Raw genomic sequence first — 16,992 nt, forward strand, 5'->3', positions numbered from 1 at the left:
AAGCCAGGACACATCTGTGACCCCAGGGCAGGAGGAGAGACGGAGACAACGAGATCCCAGGACACCTCAGCCAAGCCATCAGTCTAACTCATGAGCTCCAGGAGTGGTGAGACACCCTGTCTCAAAAACATGAGGTGAACCTATGGCCTCCACATGCACACACAAATGCACATACCTAAGGGAACATGTACATGTACATACATCAAACACACACAGTGATTTTTAAAAAGACCCATGACAATTTTCTTTGTGGAAAGAGGGATGCTGAGCTTACACGATACATACATACATACATATATAAACACATACACACACATATGTATACATATATACACGTACGTATATACGTGTGTATGTGTATTACATTCTAGCAGTACCACTGAATTACACTACAGTGCCGTAATTTTCCTAATCAACTTTTCTTAGTTATACTGATCAAAATTAAAGAGGCCCAAGCCCAGGGCTGGAGAGATGGCTCAGCGGTTAAGAGCACTGACTGTTCTTCCAGAGGACCTGGGTTCAATTCCCAGCACCCACATGGCAGCTCACAACTGTCTGCAACTCCAGTTCCAGTGGACCTGACACCTTTACACCAAAGCACATATAATAAAGTTAAATAATTTAAAAAAAAAAAAAAAAAAAAAGGAGGCCCAAGCCCATGAGTACCCGAGTATCTCCTCCATTGCCCGTGTCTAACTACATACATCACGGCCAGAAAAGGGCAGGAACAGAAAGAGGGTCCCGCTGGAACATCTAACAGCTATTTTTAATTCAGCTCCTTCCACTGCCCAGGACCTTTCACCAGACCAAAGGCTGAGGGGAGGGCTCTGGAGGCTCTGGAACCTGAGCACATGGTGGAATATTTGGAGGCGTCATAAAACACTCACACAAGCTAACAATAAAAATGTTCCTGCTAATCTTCTCCAAGTTCTGACATGAACAAGCAACTGTAACTGTCGGGTTTTAGTTTTTCAATTATGAGAGAAGAAAATCTTTTTAAGAAGGTCCTGAGCACTCTTGCCAACTAGGAAAGTTCTGCTCCTGGTGAAAGAAGGAAACCCAAGGGTCCCCCAGAGACGTGGCCAGGAGTGTGCCCGGGAGACCATGTTAGAACCAACTGCCTCCTTCTCCTAAGACCCCGTCCTAACCCTGGCCCACTGCATCCTAGGAATTCTCCTCCACTGTGGGTTAAAGATAAAGACAGGGAGGGAGGGAGGGAAAGAGTGTGTGTGTGTCACACGTCTAAAGCTATCAAAATGATCACCACAAAGAACAACCTATTCAACAAACTGGTCCCAGGGCTTAGAGTATGGAGGAATCTTGTCCAGCATGAACAAAGCCCTGAGTTAGTTCATCCCTAGCCCAGCAAACGAATATGACACCCAGCTGGCCTCTCAGCACAGCGCCTCCAGGACTCTGGCCCCGAACACCCCGCAGGCTGTGGAGAAGTGGGGTGCCAGCACCGTTGGGAACAAGAGGAGACGGTACCTCCAGAGTTACATCTTCGAGCAATCTCCCAGTATACAAGCCCCAGGGCATAGATGTCGGCACACTTGAAGGAGTCAAAGTGCTTCATGTTGATGGTTTCGTCCAGTACTTCCGGAGCCATGTATCTGGAATGCAGAGAAACACGGTCATGCACACCACATGAAGTCTGCGCATGTGAGAACGCTGCTCCATCGCAGCTTGTCTTCCACCACACAGCCTGCTTTGATCCAGAGCTGAAGGTCTCAGCTTCTGGATTTTGGGGTGGCCTGTGTTGTGGGACTACACCGCAGAGATGGTGGATCGCTGCTGCAGTCATCACTTCACAGGGGAGACACAGCAATGGAGTGAGCTTAAATTCATTCTGAATTTCTTCATCTTACCTGATTTCAGATAGGTGAAACCCATTCTAGAGGTGATCAAAATCACACTTAGTGACTCTGAGCAGTAACTGTGTGTAATTATATGATGTAAGACGCCCCACCCACACTTTGGAGCCTGGGTAGATGCAATCTCAGGTCAAAAGGACAAAAAGGAACAGCATGATTAATTCACTCAGATCCAGCACAGGCCCTCTCTCCCACCCTCCATCGTATGATGCCAGCTATCTAGTTCCTTCACTTCTCAGTGAAGTGGAGAGCAGGCCATACCCCTTCAGGTAGCCAGACGCCAGCCTTCATTAGCTCTGCTCAGGCTGGCACCCCCACTCTGCAGGTTCAGACAGGATCCATTCCCGTCTCCTTCAAGGGGTTCCGCCAGCCACCCCTGCACCGCACTGTCGCCCCTGCCCCTAGCCAGGTCTGCTGCCTACCCTCCCAAACTCTGCTCCAGAATGCTTTGTAGTTTATTTTCTTAAGACAGGGTTTCTCTGTGTAGCTCTAGCTGTCCTGTATCTTCGCTCTGTAGACCAGGCTGTCCTCAAACTCAGGGATCCACCTGCCTCTGCCTCCAAGTGCTGGTATTAAAAGCATGTGCCACCACAGGCCAGTTTCTTTTTCATTTTTAAATAGTTATCTTCATTTTTTTTATTTGTGTGTGTGTGTGTGTGTGTGTGTGTGTGTGTGTGTGTGCGCGCGCGTGTGCCAATGGGGTCAGAAGAGGACTTTGGATCTCCTGGAGCTGGAATTATAGGTGGTTGTGAGCCAAACAACTTAATATGGATGTTGGGAACCAAATTTGGGTCCTCTGCAAAAGCAGTATATGCTCTTAATCACTGAGTCATTTCTCCAGTAATCCTTATTCCATTTTTGGAGACAGGGTCTCACTGTGTATTTGAACTCACAGAGATCTGCATGGATCTGCCTCCTGAGTGCTGGGACTAAATGCATGAGCCACCAAGCCAGGCCTCCTGCTCCAAACTCTTCCTCCACTGCCCTTTGTGAGGGCCAGAGCACACACATGCTGTGGGGCAGAGCTCCTGGTATGGCACTTGTCAGGCACTGTTCTGCAGTGTCCAGTGTGAGGGGGAGATCAACATCTGCCACTCAAGGACAAGAAGATGTCTCCTCCCGGTTCCTCCTGTGTGGGTGGAGGTGAAGAGTGTGGGGGGTGCTGAAGAGTGGGGCCGGAGCCCAGGGCCTTCCTACCGTTTGGTCCCCACCCTCTGATTTGGAGCGATGTCGATGGTGTCTGTGACTGCGTCATGACGGACAGCCAGGCCCAGGTCTGCAATGGCACACATGCCATTCTTCTTCACCAGGATGTTCTTGGACTTTAAGTCTCGATGAGCGATTCCAGGCTTCCCTGGCAGAGACAAAACCAGGCACACTTAAGGAAGATGTATGCATGGAACACGCACGGGTTCTGAGCCAGACTGTGGGCTGCCTCCTGGCTTTGCCTCCCACAAGCCAGTGATCCCATGAGAAGCTCAGCCTTCTCCTCTGGACAATTAGAATAATGGCACTTCATGGGGATGTGGAGAGGATAAAAGCATTCCCAGAAGTACCTGACATGCCTAGAATGACATGATTATTGCTGAACATTAAAATACCAGCACTCAGCAGCCCTCAAGAGCACAGGTGGGTCAGGTGGACAACTGAGCACACGGTGGCTCTGAGGCCTGGGACTGCCATTGGTCCTACAACACTGGAGCCTGACTGTCAGGCTGGTTTCCTACCACATGCAGTGAGAGCCGCTGCCCAGCGCCACGCAAGCCCCAGTGTTCACACCTGCTGCTGGGGTGAGCCCGGGCTCCAGAGCCAACAGGACAGTCTAGCAAAGTCTGGGTCCTCTTCCCGGAAAGCCGCAGACAGGTGGGCTCCATGTCTTGCCACCATGAAATGTGCATAGCAGTGCCCAACCTCAGCAGGAGATTACTACACTCCTTCTTCTGGGGTGCTGGTCTCTTCTTAGTTCCACTCTTCCACAGCGCACCCCAAAATGCTTAGCAAACCACTGAGCCTGTGTTAACAGCAGGCAAGCCCTCACCTCAGATCTTCCCTAGGGAAGGGCTAACGACAGCCAATGAAGAAGCCCTGTTCAGCTTTTGTTCCTGCTCAGATAGTTTGGTGCTCTGTTCCTCAGATGAACCACCACTCCCAAAGTTTGGCCCAGCTCCCTCAGTGAGGAGGACCAGACGGCGATGGACAGGCCTCTGTCTCAAGCTTCCTGCTCTTTAGCCGAGTTCACTACCCACCTTGAGTGCCCACAATCTCCATGTGCAGGTGCGCCAACCCACTGGCTGCGGACAGGGCCAGCTTAATCATCCCCTCAATGGTCACTGTGTATCGGTTCAGATAATCAAACAGGGAACCATGCTCGTGATAGTCAGAGACAAGCCACAGCTGGGTCCAGGTGCCGTTATCTGCAGAAAACAGAGGCGGTCTGAACAGAAGGAACTGTGAGCAGCAAGGAGGCGGTGTGCACTGCAAACGAACGCCAGGCTCAGGAAGACCTGCATCGACACTTCTTGCCTGTCAACTCTGGCTGTCCCTTGACCCCGCTTCCCTACAGCCACCCCCAGGGAGGACAGGGAAGAGCATTTCTCTTTTAGAACTGCTCCGTTGTCCACGTGAGTGTGGCGGTTTGAACGAGGTCCCCTAACAGTCTTGGGCGTCTGACTACTTGAGCCCCCAGTCGGTGGCTGTTTGGGAAGCCTAGGAGGTGGAGCCTTGCTAGAGGAAGTGTGTTACTGGGGGCGGGCTTTGAGGGTTCAAAAGGCCTGAGCCATCCCTTCTGCTTGTGGTTCAAGATGTGAGTTCTCAGCTGCTGTTCCCGCAGCCCACTGCCTGCTGCCTCTGCGTTACCATCATGGACTCAACCTCTGAAGAGTGAGCACAAAGTCAACTCTTTTGTAAGCTGCTTTGGCTGTGGTGTTTTATACAGCAACACACAAGTTGGCTGAGACATCAGGAACACTGAAAAGGACTGAGGACAATTCTAAACAATACCCATTTTACTGCCAAATCTGCAATGTGGGGTAGCCAGAGAACAATATACACTTAGGGAAAGCAACAGGTTCCATTTTGTTTCAGCCCTGACTTTGTGAGACTCACAAGGCTACACTCACCACTGCCAAGGAGGAACACCTCAAAGGTCTCTCCCCTCCCTGAATGCTGTGAGACCTTTGGATCTTAACCCAGCCCAGCACCTGCCTCACTGGAAGTGTTTTCAGCCTGTGGTCATCCTCAGGCTAGGAGTTGGGATGGGAACATGACGACCTCCTTTGTGCATCACTGTTACAGAACCAAAGATGCTTTTCCATGCATGAACAGCCCACTGTGAAGTATTCCCAGAAAGCTCATCTTGCCTTTCAGAGAAGCAGTGGAAGGTGGGAAACATGCACTGTATTTTCCCTCTTTTTCACATGGGGTAGCAGGAAGGAGGACGGGAGAGGAAGGGAGAGAAGAAAAAGGCCAGGAATCAAATTAGACTATGCTGCTGTCACTGGGAAGACTAGAAACTGGACTGAGAGCTCCCGAAGTCTAGGCTGGTGCTAGTTCCACAGCATCATACTGAACAGACCACGGTAAAAAGGCAAGAGCAAAGAGCCTAACCCCTCCTCCCTGGCCCTGTGTGGGTGTCCCCAGCCAGACCCCAACTCACAGAAGCTGCCAGAATCAACAGAGAGCAACTGCTGGAAAGGTCTGAACCGTGGCACCTCTGATCCCAACAAGGGCCACACTCTAACCAGCAACTACTTCTTGAGGGCCCACTGATTTGTTACAAGAGGATGGTTTGAGCCTTCCAAGGATTCTAAGATGTTTGCAAGAGCGCCGCTTCCTCAGAGGGCTGAGACTCTCTTCTTCCCCTGTATTTGAACCCAGAACTCTTCAGCTTAGGGGCAGCTGGGCCATCAGTAACCCCACAGCTCTGTGAGGAATGAGCGTCTGTTGTTTCAGCATTTCCCACAGGCTCAGTGGACGCACGCCACCGAGTAAGCTGTGTCACAACTGCCAGAGACTTCTAAAACATGGCCCGGCTACCTCACCATTTCTGTGTTCCAGGGATATTCTCTGCCAGCTGTCTGTCCCCTCTTCCCCTGGGATCTCTGTGTAGTTTGTTTTTATGTAAGATGGTTTGGAAGACTGGTAGAGGCCCTGGCCCACAGTGACCAGTAAAGGCTATTAAATCAATGAACAGCATTCTAATCACTACCTCTGTGCTCAGTATCAAACACAGGCCTTTCAGTGTTCCCTTAAAATGTCCGCTGTGCAAGCACGAGGACCTGCGTTTGTTCCCATCACTCATGTAAAAACCAGGCATGGCACATGTTCCCGTAACACTAGCATTGGACTGAGGTGGAGACAGGAGGATCACAGGGACTTACTGGCAGTTAGTCCAGCTGATAAGTGAGCTCTGGATTCTGTGAGAGACTATTTCAAAAAATAGGGCAGAGAACAATACAGGAAGACAAAGACACTGACTTCACACACTTGGGAACACACACACACACACACACACACACAAAGCCCAGCATAACCTGGTCTCTGCCCACCCCTCCATTACTTCCCCCTTGCTATCTGCAGAACCCAAACACACCCCACCTGTGCACATGCGCACACAGACTTCCCTCTGTCCGGTTCTGCCACCTCTGTCAAGCTCATCTGTGACCTGCCTTCGCATCACTCATCCTAGACTGGCTCGCGCTTGCCTCCTCCCATCAGCTGTTAGTTTACCCATCAACGAGGTCCTCAAAACAGGGATGTGCCTAGGCACAAGCAAAAGCCTCCAAACTGCACAAGACAGCTCGGTGTGGTCCACACCCCTGAGAGGCTGAGACACAGACCACCTGTGAGGTCGGGCGTACTGCACACCGAGTCTCTGCCTCAACTCCCACCCTCCCTAACAAAGAAGCACAAAAAGAGTGGGGGGAGAGGGAAGGATCAGCAGCAGCAACTCAGGGGCCTTAGGGTTGAACAGACCAAAAACCGAGCTTCACAGCCACAAGGTCACACTCTGGGACAGCAGGTCTCAGTTCCTTGGTGGCTGCCGCCGCCACAAGTGCTGGCTGTGTTGCAGAATGTGACTGTACACATTGTTGTCACTATTCTTTCCCGGGAGGGTGAAACTGTAATTCCTTATTGTAGGGATTTTCAAAATAAATAAAAAGGAGCCTGACAGGGACCATACCATGTGCAGGTCTGAGAGCCAACCAAGAGGAGGAAGGGCCTGCAGGGTGAGGGCGAGTGCCTTCTTACCTGCCTAGTAACCCAGGTTCCGTGTGGGTTTCTCTCGGCATACAAGGCTCCACATTTTTAAAAGGGTTTGAAACTGTTCTTATCCAGATTTCCTCTGGATAAGAGCAGCCGGCTCTCTCCAGTGCCCCAGCCCAGGGCCCCTGACTCGGGGAGGTCTCTCCAGTGCCCCTGACTCAGGGAGGTCTCTCCAGTGCCCCAGCCCAGGGCCCCTGACTCGGGGAGGTCTCTCCAGGGCCCCTGACTCGGGGAGGTCTCTCCAGTGCCCCAGCCCAGGGCCCCTGACTCAGGGAGGTCTCTCCAGTGCCCCCAGCCCCAGGGCCCCTGACTCTGGGACACCCATACCTTTATTGTCAGCAGCAATGAATCCAAGGATGTTTTCATGGCGCAACATGACTGTCTGGTAGATCTCTGCTTCCCGGAACCAAGATCGTTCTTCACGAGAAGAGAAGATTTTCACAGCCACGTCACCACCTCTCCAGCGGCCACGCCACACTTCCCCAAATCGGCCCTTGCCGATAATCTCTTGTAAAACAATGGTTCGGGCCACCGTGCGCTGGACAAAAAGGGGTAAGCCTGTGGGCCAAAGAGTGAAGAGAAGTCTGACACTGCAAATCCACTAAACTCCGGGTCTGCCACTCAGTGTGTGTCTCCAGAAAGGCCCTCAACGAAATGTCCCTCCACCCTCCCCTGGCCCAGGAGCCAGAGTGTCACAGCAAGGCCTGAGCCATGCTAGGTTCACCACAGCGGGCTAAGAGCAAGTCATGTGATCAGCTGCCCCGTAGCCGAGAATTTCTCCTCTGGTCTATGTGAATGAGAAACTTGCATGTAAATCTTTGACCACACTCACCCTCACCAGTGTCTGCTGTATTCTGATGGTCACAGAAAAAAAAGCAAGCCGGGCTCCTGAGGCGGGCACGGCCTCCTGGCCACCCTGCTCACTAACCACTAGAGGGCGATGCTGTGTGGCCAACAGGACCTCCGGTCTAAGCTCATAGGGTTCCCAGCTCTCTAGAGAGCTATTCACAGGAAGGCTCCAGGTGTAGACTGGAGACTACCCACACTAATTCATGACTCATTTTAGCGTCTTGTAGGGCTCATCATTGCTTCATTTGACTCACTCAGTGTCTGTCTGTCTGTCTATCCAATCACCCTTCTCATCATGACTGACTTTATCTTCACATTCCCGCCCTGGACCAAATAACAGCTGTTGGTAATCCCTGGGTTTGGTGGATTTACTGTGTGCTTAATACGCATGAGGCTCTACGCTAGGGGTTTTACATAAATCACCTCGTTTCTTCATGTTTAGTAAGGCAGGCGTTGCTATTATCCCCATTGTACAGACAAGAACACTAGGAAGGCTCAAAAGGGAATGTTCTATAACTCGCTCAAATGAATGCAAACAGCAAAGAGCAAAGCAGGAATTAAACTCTGCCCCAAGTTTCCTAGACAGGCCCACCCTTCCCTCACGCTTGTGCCCTGTCCTATCCTGTCCCTTTCTAAAGACTTCCAAACCGGTCCCCACCTCATCTCACCTGCCATTGTCCTACACACCCACACAGCCCTGCTTCACCCTGCCCTTTCTAACAGGAGACCGGCAAGTGAACGGATCCATCCTCCACGTCACTGCCAAAATCTCAGTGCATACAAAGGGGAAAAAAGCATTTATTTGTCCATGTGAAAACTTGCAGCAGCAGCTCTGCCCTGCAAGACAAAGTGTGGCCCCAAAGCCCTGTATACCTGGCCAGCCTGCCTCTGCCTGCTCTAGGCACATCATGCCAGAATCATCATCGTGAGTCTTTAAACACACTGTGAGCCTTCATGGGTTTTTGCTCTTTGCATTCAGTCTGTTCTGTGGCCTGGAATGTTCCCTGCCTGTTTACCTCACTTACAATCTCAACCTGTTCTTCAAGACTCCCTCAAATGTACGTGCCTCTGTAAGATTCTTCAACAATCCCGTCAGCCTATCCAGTCACAGGCCAGCTTCTTTTCAATCTTTGTTTCCAGAGGGCATTCAGTATGCATTTATTACAAAGACCCAGATGTCATAGCCATAACATGAACTTAATACTTTAAAGACAGCATTATTAAATACCCAGGCTAGAGAGATGGTTTAATGGTTAAGAGCATATACTGAGCCAGGCAGTGGTGGCGCACACCTTTAATCATAGCGCTTGGGAGGCAAAGGCAGGTGGATCTCTGTGAGTTTGAGGTTAACCTGGTCTACGTAGTGAGTTCCAGGCTTGCCAAAATTACATAGTGAGAGCTTGTCAAAAGAAAAGAAAGAAAGAAAAAAGGAAGGAAGGATGAAAGGACAACCATTCTTCCAGAGAACCCGACTTCAGTGCCCAGCACTCTGTCAGATGGTTCACAAAGTACAGCTCCAACAGATCACCTCTGGCCTCCAGGGGCACCTACTCACCTGGACATACCTGCCCCTAACACACACATAATTTAAAAAACACAACTAAAAACAAGACCAACACCTTGGAAGCCCTGCACACTCTGTACCAAAAATGGACTGAATTACCCAAGGAGGAATACTCATTAACTGTTTCAGTCTAGACAAAATGTCTACCAAGACTCCCCAATCTCAGCTGGCTTGGATCTGAAAACCCTAGGACACTAAGACTCTCCCAGGCACTTCCAGCCACTGCCCTGCCTTTGGTGGGAAAGCACATGCCAGATCATATTTTCTAGGTTTCTAAAAATATGCAGCTTTTAAATATATTCATGCTGGTGCTCTCTGCTGCTGAGCTCCCTAAGGCAAAGCCACTGACATGGAGAAGATGTCAGCGCTCACAGGAGGGCATCTGGCTATGACTGATGGCACAGCTTCCTTGCATAACCAGTCTAACCCACGGCAGGGAAACAGAGTCACAGTGAGACCTGTGTTCCAGCTCACGGCAGCACTGCCCTCTGGATGCTCTTTCTACGTTCAGAAGAATGGACTAGCTCTGAAATGATCGTTTATCTTCATTACAACAGCATATTTGCATCTAATAGTTAGCTGAGCTGGGTTTTTGAGACAGGGACTCACTATGTAGTCCTGGTTGGCCTGATACTTGCTAAGCAGTCTGTGCTGGCCTTGAACTTGAGGCAATTGTCCTGCCTCAGCTTCCCCAGTGCTAATGATATATATATAGATATAGATATAGATATAGATATAGATAGATAGCTATTATAGACTATCTCAGCTGTGCTCTTCCATACCCACATATTTAACTTTTTCTGTTTTTGTTAGCTGAGCTATTTCCCGAGACCTGAGCAACCTCACTCTCTCCAGCCTGAGTTCTGGTTTCATGTCAAGGCCCAGTGCTGAGTTCAATGCCTCATCTAAGAAAGCCTTGGACAACAACAGGCCCTCCAGGAAATGGAGGCCAACTATGCTGGAAGCCCAGGCTGCCTTTCCGATAACTCTTACCAAAGCCCACGGGCTGTGGAACAAGTCAATGATTCACCAAGTCTCCAGTCTAAGCTTTGCTCAGTGTCCTCAGAGATCAGTGATTAGCTGTCAGCACCTCACAGGAATCCGGCACACTCTGGTTTCTCAAAAGGAGCCCTGAAACTGAGCATGTCGATGGAACCAGCTCAATTTTCAGACACACAGCTACAAAAGCTGGAGAGAGGCAGAGTTTCTGCAAGAGAAAGTTTTGCACTTGACCTCTGGAATCTTGGGGAATGAGATTTTGGTGTAGCCATTATCATATCTTATTACATGTCAGACTCCAGATGAGGAGAATTATGAAACCAAATGACTCAACACAGCAGGGCCCCTGGCCTTCCTCATAAACACTCTCTCCTGCTGGGAACCAGTTGTGAGGGCCAACAAACACAGTGCCTGGAGAACCTAGTACCTGAGCCAGACCCTGACGTGGAGAGATCGTAGACAAGATCCTGGAGTGTCTTGTCTTTGGAGAGACACATCTCGCATGAGGGGTCCTCCATGTCCAGTCTCTGGCGGTTGTGGTAGACACGCTGGTGGTAATTGATGACAAGGAAAACGATGATGATGATGAGAAACAGGAGGAAGACCGGGCCGGCAATAATGCCCACCAGCTCCACAGGGCCCCACATGGAGGGGTGCTCAGGCTCCTTGAGGTGCCCTGGGAAAGCGAGCGGGAGGAGGGGAGAAACAGTGAAAACAGAGAGCGCTGGGTTCCACTTCCCCTGAAACTGCACCTCATGTAAAGACCTCAGTTGCGGGATTCCCTGGTCTTCCTGGGCTAGCCTATGCTCGATGCTCTCGAATGCCACCCTTCTCTCAGTCAACAGCTTCCAACAGTGGAACCAAACCCACTCCGGAAGTTCAAGGCATGTCAGAATTGCAAGCTGCGGGCTGCTCCAGGCTCTGGTCAGCCTCTCCTCAGAAAGACCTGCTAAATGGCAGACCTGCCCAAGGAGGTGTCCAACACTGCCTCCGTGACCACCACCCTTCCTAACTCTAGCCTTCCTCACACCGATTCATCCTGTCCCCAGAGCAGAGCCCTTCCTTCACATGGCTCTGCTGCAGATGTCCTCTATCCCACAAGTAGCTGTCAGCTCTGGGACTGACTGGGAAATGTGCTCTTCTCACCTTCTGAGCAAAAAGCCTGACTAGGAAAGAAGTCTAGCCTTTGCCATCACCTCAGGGAGCATCTAAAAACCACCTCTCGCCATCACTGAGCAGCAGAACGGAAGGACGAAGTGCTCTACCTCCACAGTGAGACAATCACTGTGTCCACTCACCGCTGGGCACCCTGAGGTCAATCTTGTTGCAGAAGTCAGTATAGCAGCAGTGGGTGTTGCGCAGATCCTCGGAGCTCAGACAGTAGAAGGGCTTTCCAGCAGGGACCAGCTCCACCTTGGGGATGCAGGTGCGCACATGGTGCTCCATGCCATCCAGGTTGAAGATGGAGACCATGCAGGCCCCATCTGTCTCACACGTGTAGTTGGTCTGTAGGCAGCTGGTGCACGCACACAGCAGAGCTATAGGACACAGAGGAGCAGATATCAACAGGAATGTAAGATCTTCCTTCAGGTCCTTTTCCAAACTCAGAATGACACCCCCCCATACTTATATCCCCCAAATAAGCAGCTTTTATGGAACTGGGGCCAGAAAGACGCCTCAGCAGGCACCTCTGCACCTCATTTAGCTCAGAGACAAGGCTCTGTAGGTCCTACCATTCCTAACTGCTTTGTTCTCTGCCAGTGAAAGAGAGATGAAGCACCCACTCTTTCCAAATGATCCTGCAAGGTAGATGGAGTCTTCCCTTTGGAGAACAGGTGCTCCCCACATTCCATACAAAGCTGCCCAAGATTCCTTGGGGCCAGTCTCATTCCATCTCTTCTTGGGCACCAGGCACCCCAGTTTCCAGGACATGGCATGCATGCTCTCAAACAGCCTTTCACTGCAATGTTGTTGGCTTTTTCCTGCCTAAATCCTTCAAAATTCTGCTCAATTACCACTTCCATTGAGAAGCTTTCCATTATCACCTCCTCCCTTTAGTCCATGTTTGGTACCCAGCTCATGAGGGCCAAGGAAGATGTTCTCCTTAGAGAATTTGAATGTCCACTTCATAAAGTTATTGTGAGGAAGAAATGAGATCATGCATATAAAGTGTGTAATAAATTTAACCCATACCAAAAGGCCTCAGGCAGCACTTGGCATGCATATGTACACTCATGTACTCATGTGTGTGCAACACACACATACTCTCTCTCCCTTTCCCCTTTTTCAACTACGCAGTATACAAAATCCCCACTAGGATTAGTGAGTTTTGCTGGGTATATACCACACATAAGTGTGTGCCACCAACAGGAAATCACCGTCAATGAATTTGGCGCCTCTGAAAGCTGTTCAGCAGCCCTGGAATCTGCAATCCTTTATTTATCTGACTAACAAGAATAGCACAGACAGTTGGTACTCCTCTACTGTCTCCCCAAGCCTAACCTCGCCCTGACCTCCTGGGACGGGCAGGAGTGTAGCCTTAGCTAAAGACTGAAGCCGGCATTGGCTGTGCTGAATGAGGCAGGCACTCACTCACCAGGGGCTGGAGGGAAAGGGCGCGAGACCTCCATGGCACACGCTGTGGGAAGACCTGCACACTGAGCCTCTAGAGCAAAAGGGCTTGTAGCCAATCCAAAGGAAAGCCTAGGCTACAAAGAGTTCCTCTTCATCTCTTCATCCACTCTCTCAAAGTTATCCCTTAGCTTTACAAATCCAAAGACTACCCAACCTACCCCAGACTGTAAATAAGGCACAAGGTACTGGGGAGGGGAGATGAGAGCAGGCAAGCAGACAGAGGGCCCTTCCACATAGGGCCTGTGTATTTTTACAGTGTTTGATGAGATTTCCATCTTCTGAGACGAATTCCCAAACATGCAGCTACCTGCTTAGGCTACACTATTTCTTACGGCAGTGCGTTTGAAGTGTGCAGCTGAGAGACAAGGACTCGTCATAAAAGGAGCTTTTCCAGAAAGTTTCCCTGGACCTCGGTGCTAACCTTCTAGTCTCAAGACAAAGAAAACTTCAAACTTTCCTCCCAAACTTGGGTTGCAAATTCTCTCATTCTGTTTCTGTTTGTTTGAGACTGGTTCACTCCATAGCCCAGCTGGCCTTGAACCCTCCGCCCTCCTGTCTCTACAGTACTGGGATCACAGGCCTGGGCCTCCAAGCCAGGCTCTGTCTGTCTTACTCCTCTTAAGAACTTAAAATTTATTCAAGTCTCACAAAACTTGGCAGGACCCCCTTTTCTTCCTCCAAGAGTCCTGCTAACCCAAGAAGGCGCCTTTGATGATTCTCTTTTGTGTCCCTTAGGGGTTCCCTACAGGGAGCACACCTCTCAGTACCCATGTTGTGACGTCCAGCAAAGAGAACAGCATTGGGTCTATTTGGGGACGCAAGAAAAGGAAATTAACAACTTCAAGAGATGACTATTCTGAGCCTGGTGAGACACAGCCAAGCCCACAGCCGCCTTCTAAAAAGCAGTCCCTTCAGAGTCCATCAATTAGTGGGCCAAGTAGTCAGGAGCCCCTGATTCCTGAGAGTTATTCTTTTCTCGTTGGTGCTGGCCTTGTTCACAGTGATTCATTCTGGAGAATGAACACGCCCACACGTGGCTCATTATTTTTGGGAAGTACTTAGACGATCTCGATGTAAGACAGAAAAGAGGAGAAGTGGAAATCTAGGCTAGAAGGGGCCGAGATGAGCTAGAAAATGACCACGTGGGTCTGTGATAAGGAGCTGGGCAAGTCCCTGAGTCTATCTGGGCCTCAACCAGCCAACCAACAAACACCACTTATCTTACAGAGACAAGAGGGAAGTTAGGCAATGGCCTGCTAAGTGCTGGGGCTCCCCAGCAAGGCTCCCTCCACCCACTGTGGACATCTCTGCCTTCTGCAGAGCAAGTGACGAGTCCCAACAGCCACACTCTGAAGATAACCATCACCACCACCCACACTCTGAAATATCTGACTTTCCATCACCAGGAGCAACAGTGGGTATCACGGAGTAACAGGTCACAGAGACCTGAAGCCTGCACGCCAGTCCTAACACTGGCCACACGACTGAACTCAGCTGGCCTCCTGTACCACCCACTGTACTAGGCTGACACTGTAGAGCAGGACCTCAGGACTATATAAACTAATATACTGTAAAAGAACTTGTGGTAGGATGTACTCAATAAACACCAACTCTCCTTTGAATGTAAAAATTGAAATAAAAAAAGACACAAACAAGGAAAATGCCTCTTACACTAACTAGGAAATGTCAAGTCACAGTCTCAGGAAGAAACTGCTCACTAGTCCTGTGGCTTATGTGGCTCTGGGTAAGTCACCTAACCTCTCTCAACCTCACTTTCCTCATGATTAACCAGAAAAGGGAACTGAACAAGACGTCTTCTCAAGCCTTTCCAGTGACAACTTCTCTTCCAGGTCACTCTTCAGAGCACACTGTGTGTTTCTACCTGCTCTGCTCCATCCTAGCCCTTTCCCCAACGCCTTTAAAGACACATGTCTTGGCTACTCGCCTGCTAATATTTTTCACTGAAACAAAAGAAACAATAATAAAAGTATAAGCATGCTCTGAACTTACTATAAACTTAGTGTCCTAAATTTAATTCTTCCTGAAAAGCTAAATCTGGGCTAATGACAACAGCCCCTTGTAATGTTTCGTGATGACTCATCGGGTCAAAGTCTGCACATGTGTAGACAACACGGCACACCTAAACGCTCCTTACTCTACCACTAAGCATGATATACGAGGAGCGGCAACCACAGAGGCGGTACCAGCTCACTGTGTGTGTAAACAAGTCAGGGCCAGGATGCCACTCAGCAGTAGAGGTTTATCTACATGTGCAAGGCCCTGGGTTTGGTCCCCAGCACTGCAAATTAAAAAAAAGAAAGAAAAGAAAGCAGTCAGAACGCGAGCAGCCCTCCATGGACAGACTTTTTCTTATTAACGAGTCTTCTAATTAGTCAAACCTGAACTAAAGACAAAGCTGCCGCGGCAAGACGGGAGCACAGTTCAAAGTCTGTCTGACTGGAAGGTGGTTTGTGGTGGGATGTCAATGCAAATTTGATTCAGAAGAAAAGCTGTTTTGAGAAAAGCCAAGTCTCAGCTTGGGCAGGCTCTGGCGGCTGGGGTTCTGCAGAGCCTCAGGAGGACAAAGATGCTCAAGGCTGTGCTCAGCCGGGAAGCCTCAGGAATCACCAGGAGCTTAGCCTTACAACCTCACAAGCCATTACTAGGGGATGCCCACAAAACAACCTCAGAGTCAGAAGCATGCTGCACAGCAGCCTGTTCTGTCTGGGAATCGGCCATGAACACACCTAAACAGTTCCAAAGCTAGAGCAACCAGGAGGGGTTGTGTCTGGTGGGTGCTCTTTTCTGATAGGCTGGTACTTTATACTTTTAGAATCCAGGGCCTCAGGCATGCTAGGAAAGAGCTTCACTGTCGAGCCATGCGAGTAAGTTCAATAAAATTAAGACAGACAGACACCAGCTTTCTAGCACAGTGTGATGCTTTCAGCTGTTGCTGCTCCAAGTGCACACGACACAGACTGATTCCATTATCCCATGTTATCCTCATTCTCTTACATGGTCTCCACAGAACTCAGGGCTGAGGCAGGGGTAGCTGTTCCACTGTATGAAGAACAAGGCCTTAGAGAAAGTAAGGGGCTCACAAACAGTATACAAGCAAGAAAGAGATAGTGCCACATCTCCAGTCTCCAGACTTTACAAACCAGGAGTTCCCCAGTATTCTCCAATGTCCCCTTGGCAATGACCAGGACTCTTAACTTTCAGGACCATGGGAAACACCTTCCCAGTTAAACTCACCATCCTGCAAATGTATTCTCACCCCACTAGGTCAAATCTGCTCGTTTTCCTGAGCAGAGAACCTTACCAAGTCTTCCTGCAGCTTGCCTCCAGCCTGAGCCGCCTGCCTTCCAAGTACATCACTGCAGCTGGCCATCCCTACTTTTCAAAGGCATGTCTATGACAGTTCCTATTCCGTCACCTCACTCTTTTTGTTCATAGACATCTTTACCTTCTTAAAAAGCTCCAAATCAGTCAGGCAGTGGTGGTGCACACCTTTAATCCCAGCACTTGGGAGGCAGAGGCAGGAAGATCTCTAAGTTCAAGACCAGCTTGGTCTACAGAACGAGTTCCAGGGTGGCCAGGTCTACAAGGAGAAACCCTGTCTCTGTCTGTCTGTCTGTCTGTCTTCTCTCTCTCTCTCTCTCTCATACACACACACACACACACACACACACACACACACACTCACACACACGGCTCCAAACCTGTCGTGTCTTAGAGAAACCCCACAGACCACAGTCGTCTCTCATCACAGCTTAAACTTCACTACAGATCCAGTGAACAACTAGC

General features: G+C 49.9%; 1 protein-coding gene across 1 annotated transcript in view; it reads right to left on the reverse strand.

Annotated features, from left to right (window-relative positions):
- Positions 1-16,992, reverse strand: part of Acvr1b (activin A receptor type 1B) — a 37,542-nt gene that overhangs the window by 5,367 nt on the left and 15,183 nt on the right. The window contains exons 2-7 of the mRNA XM_059246956.1: positions 11,850-12,089; positions 10,979-11,227; positions 7,467-7,697; positions 4,121-4,288; positions 3,072-3,228; positions 1,489-1,613 (exon numbers count right to left, since the gene is read on the reverse strand). Coding sequence (XP_059102939.1) covers positions 1,489-1,613; positions 3,072-3,228; positions 4,121-4,288; positions 7,467-7,697; positions 10,979-11,227; positions 11,850-12,089 — 1,170 coding nt within the window. The remainder of the gene's footprint in view (positions 1-1,488; positions 1,614-3,071; positions 3,229-4,120; positions 4,289-7,466; positions 7,698-10,978; positions 11,228-11,849; positions 12,090-16,992) is intronic.

The sequence above is a fragment of the Peromyscus eremicus genome, chromosome 20 (genome assembly GCF_949786415.1).
Source record: "Peromyscus eremicus chromosome 20, PerEre_H2_v1, whole genome shotgun sequence".
NCBI classification, from domain to species: Eukaryota; Metazoa; Chordata; class Mammalia; order Rodentia; family Cricetidae; genus Peromyscus; species Peromyscus eremicus.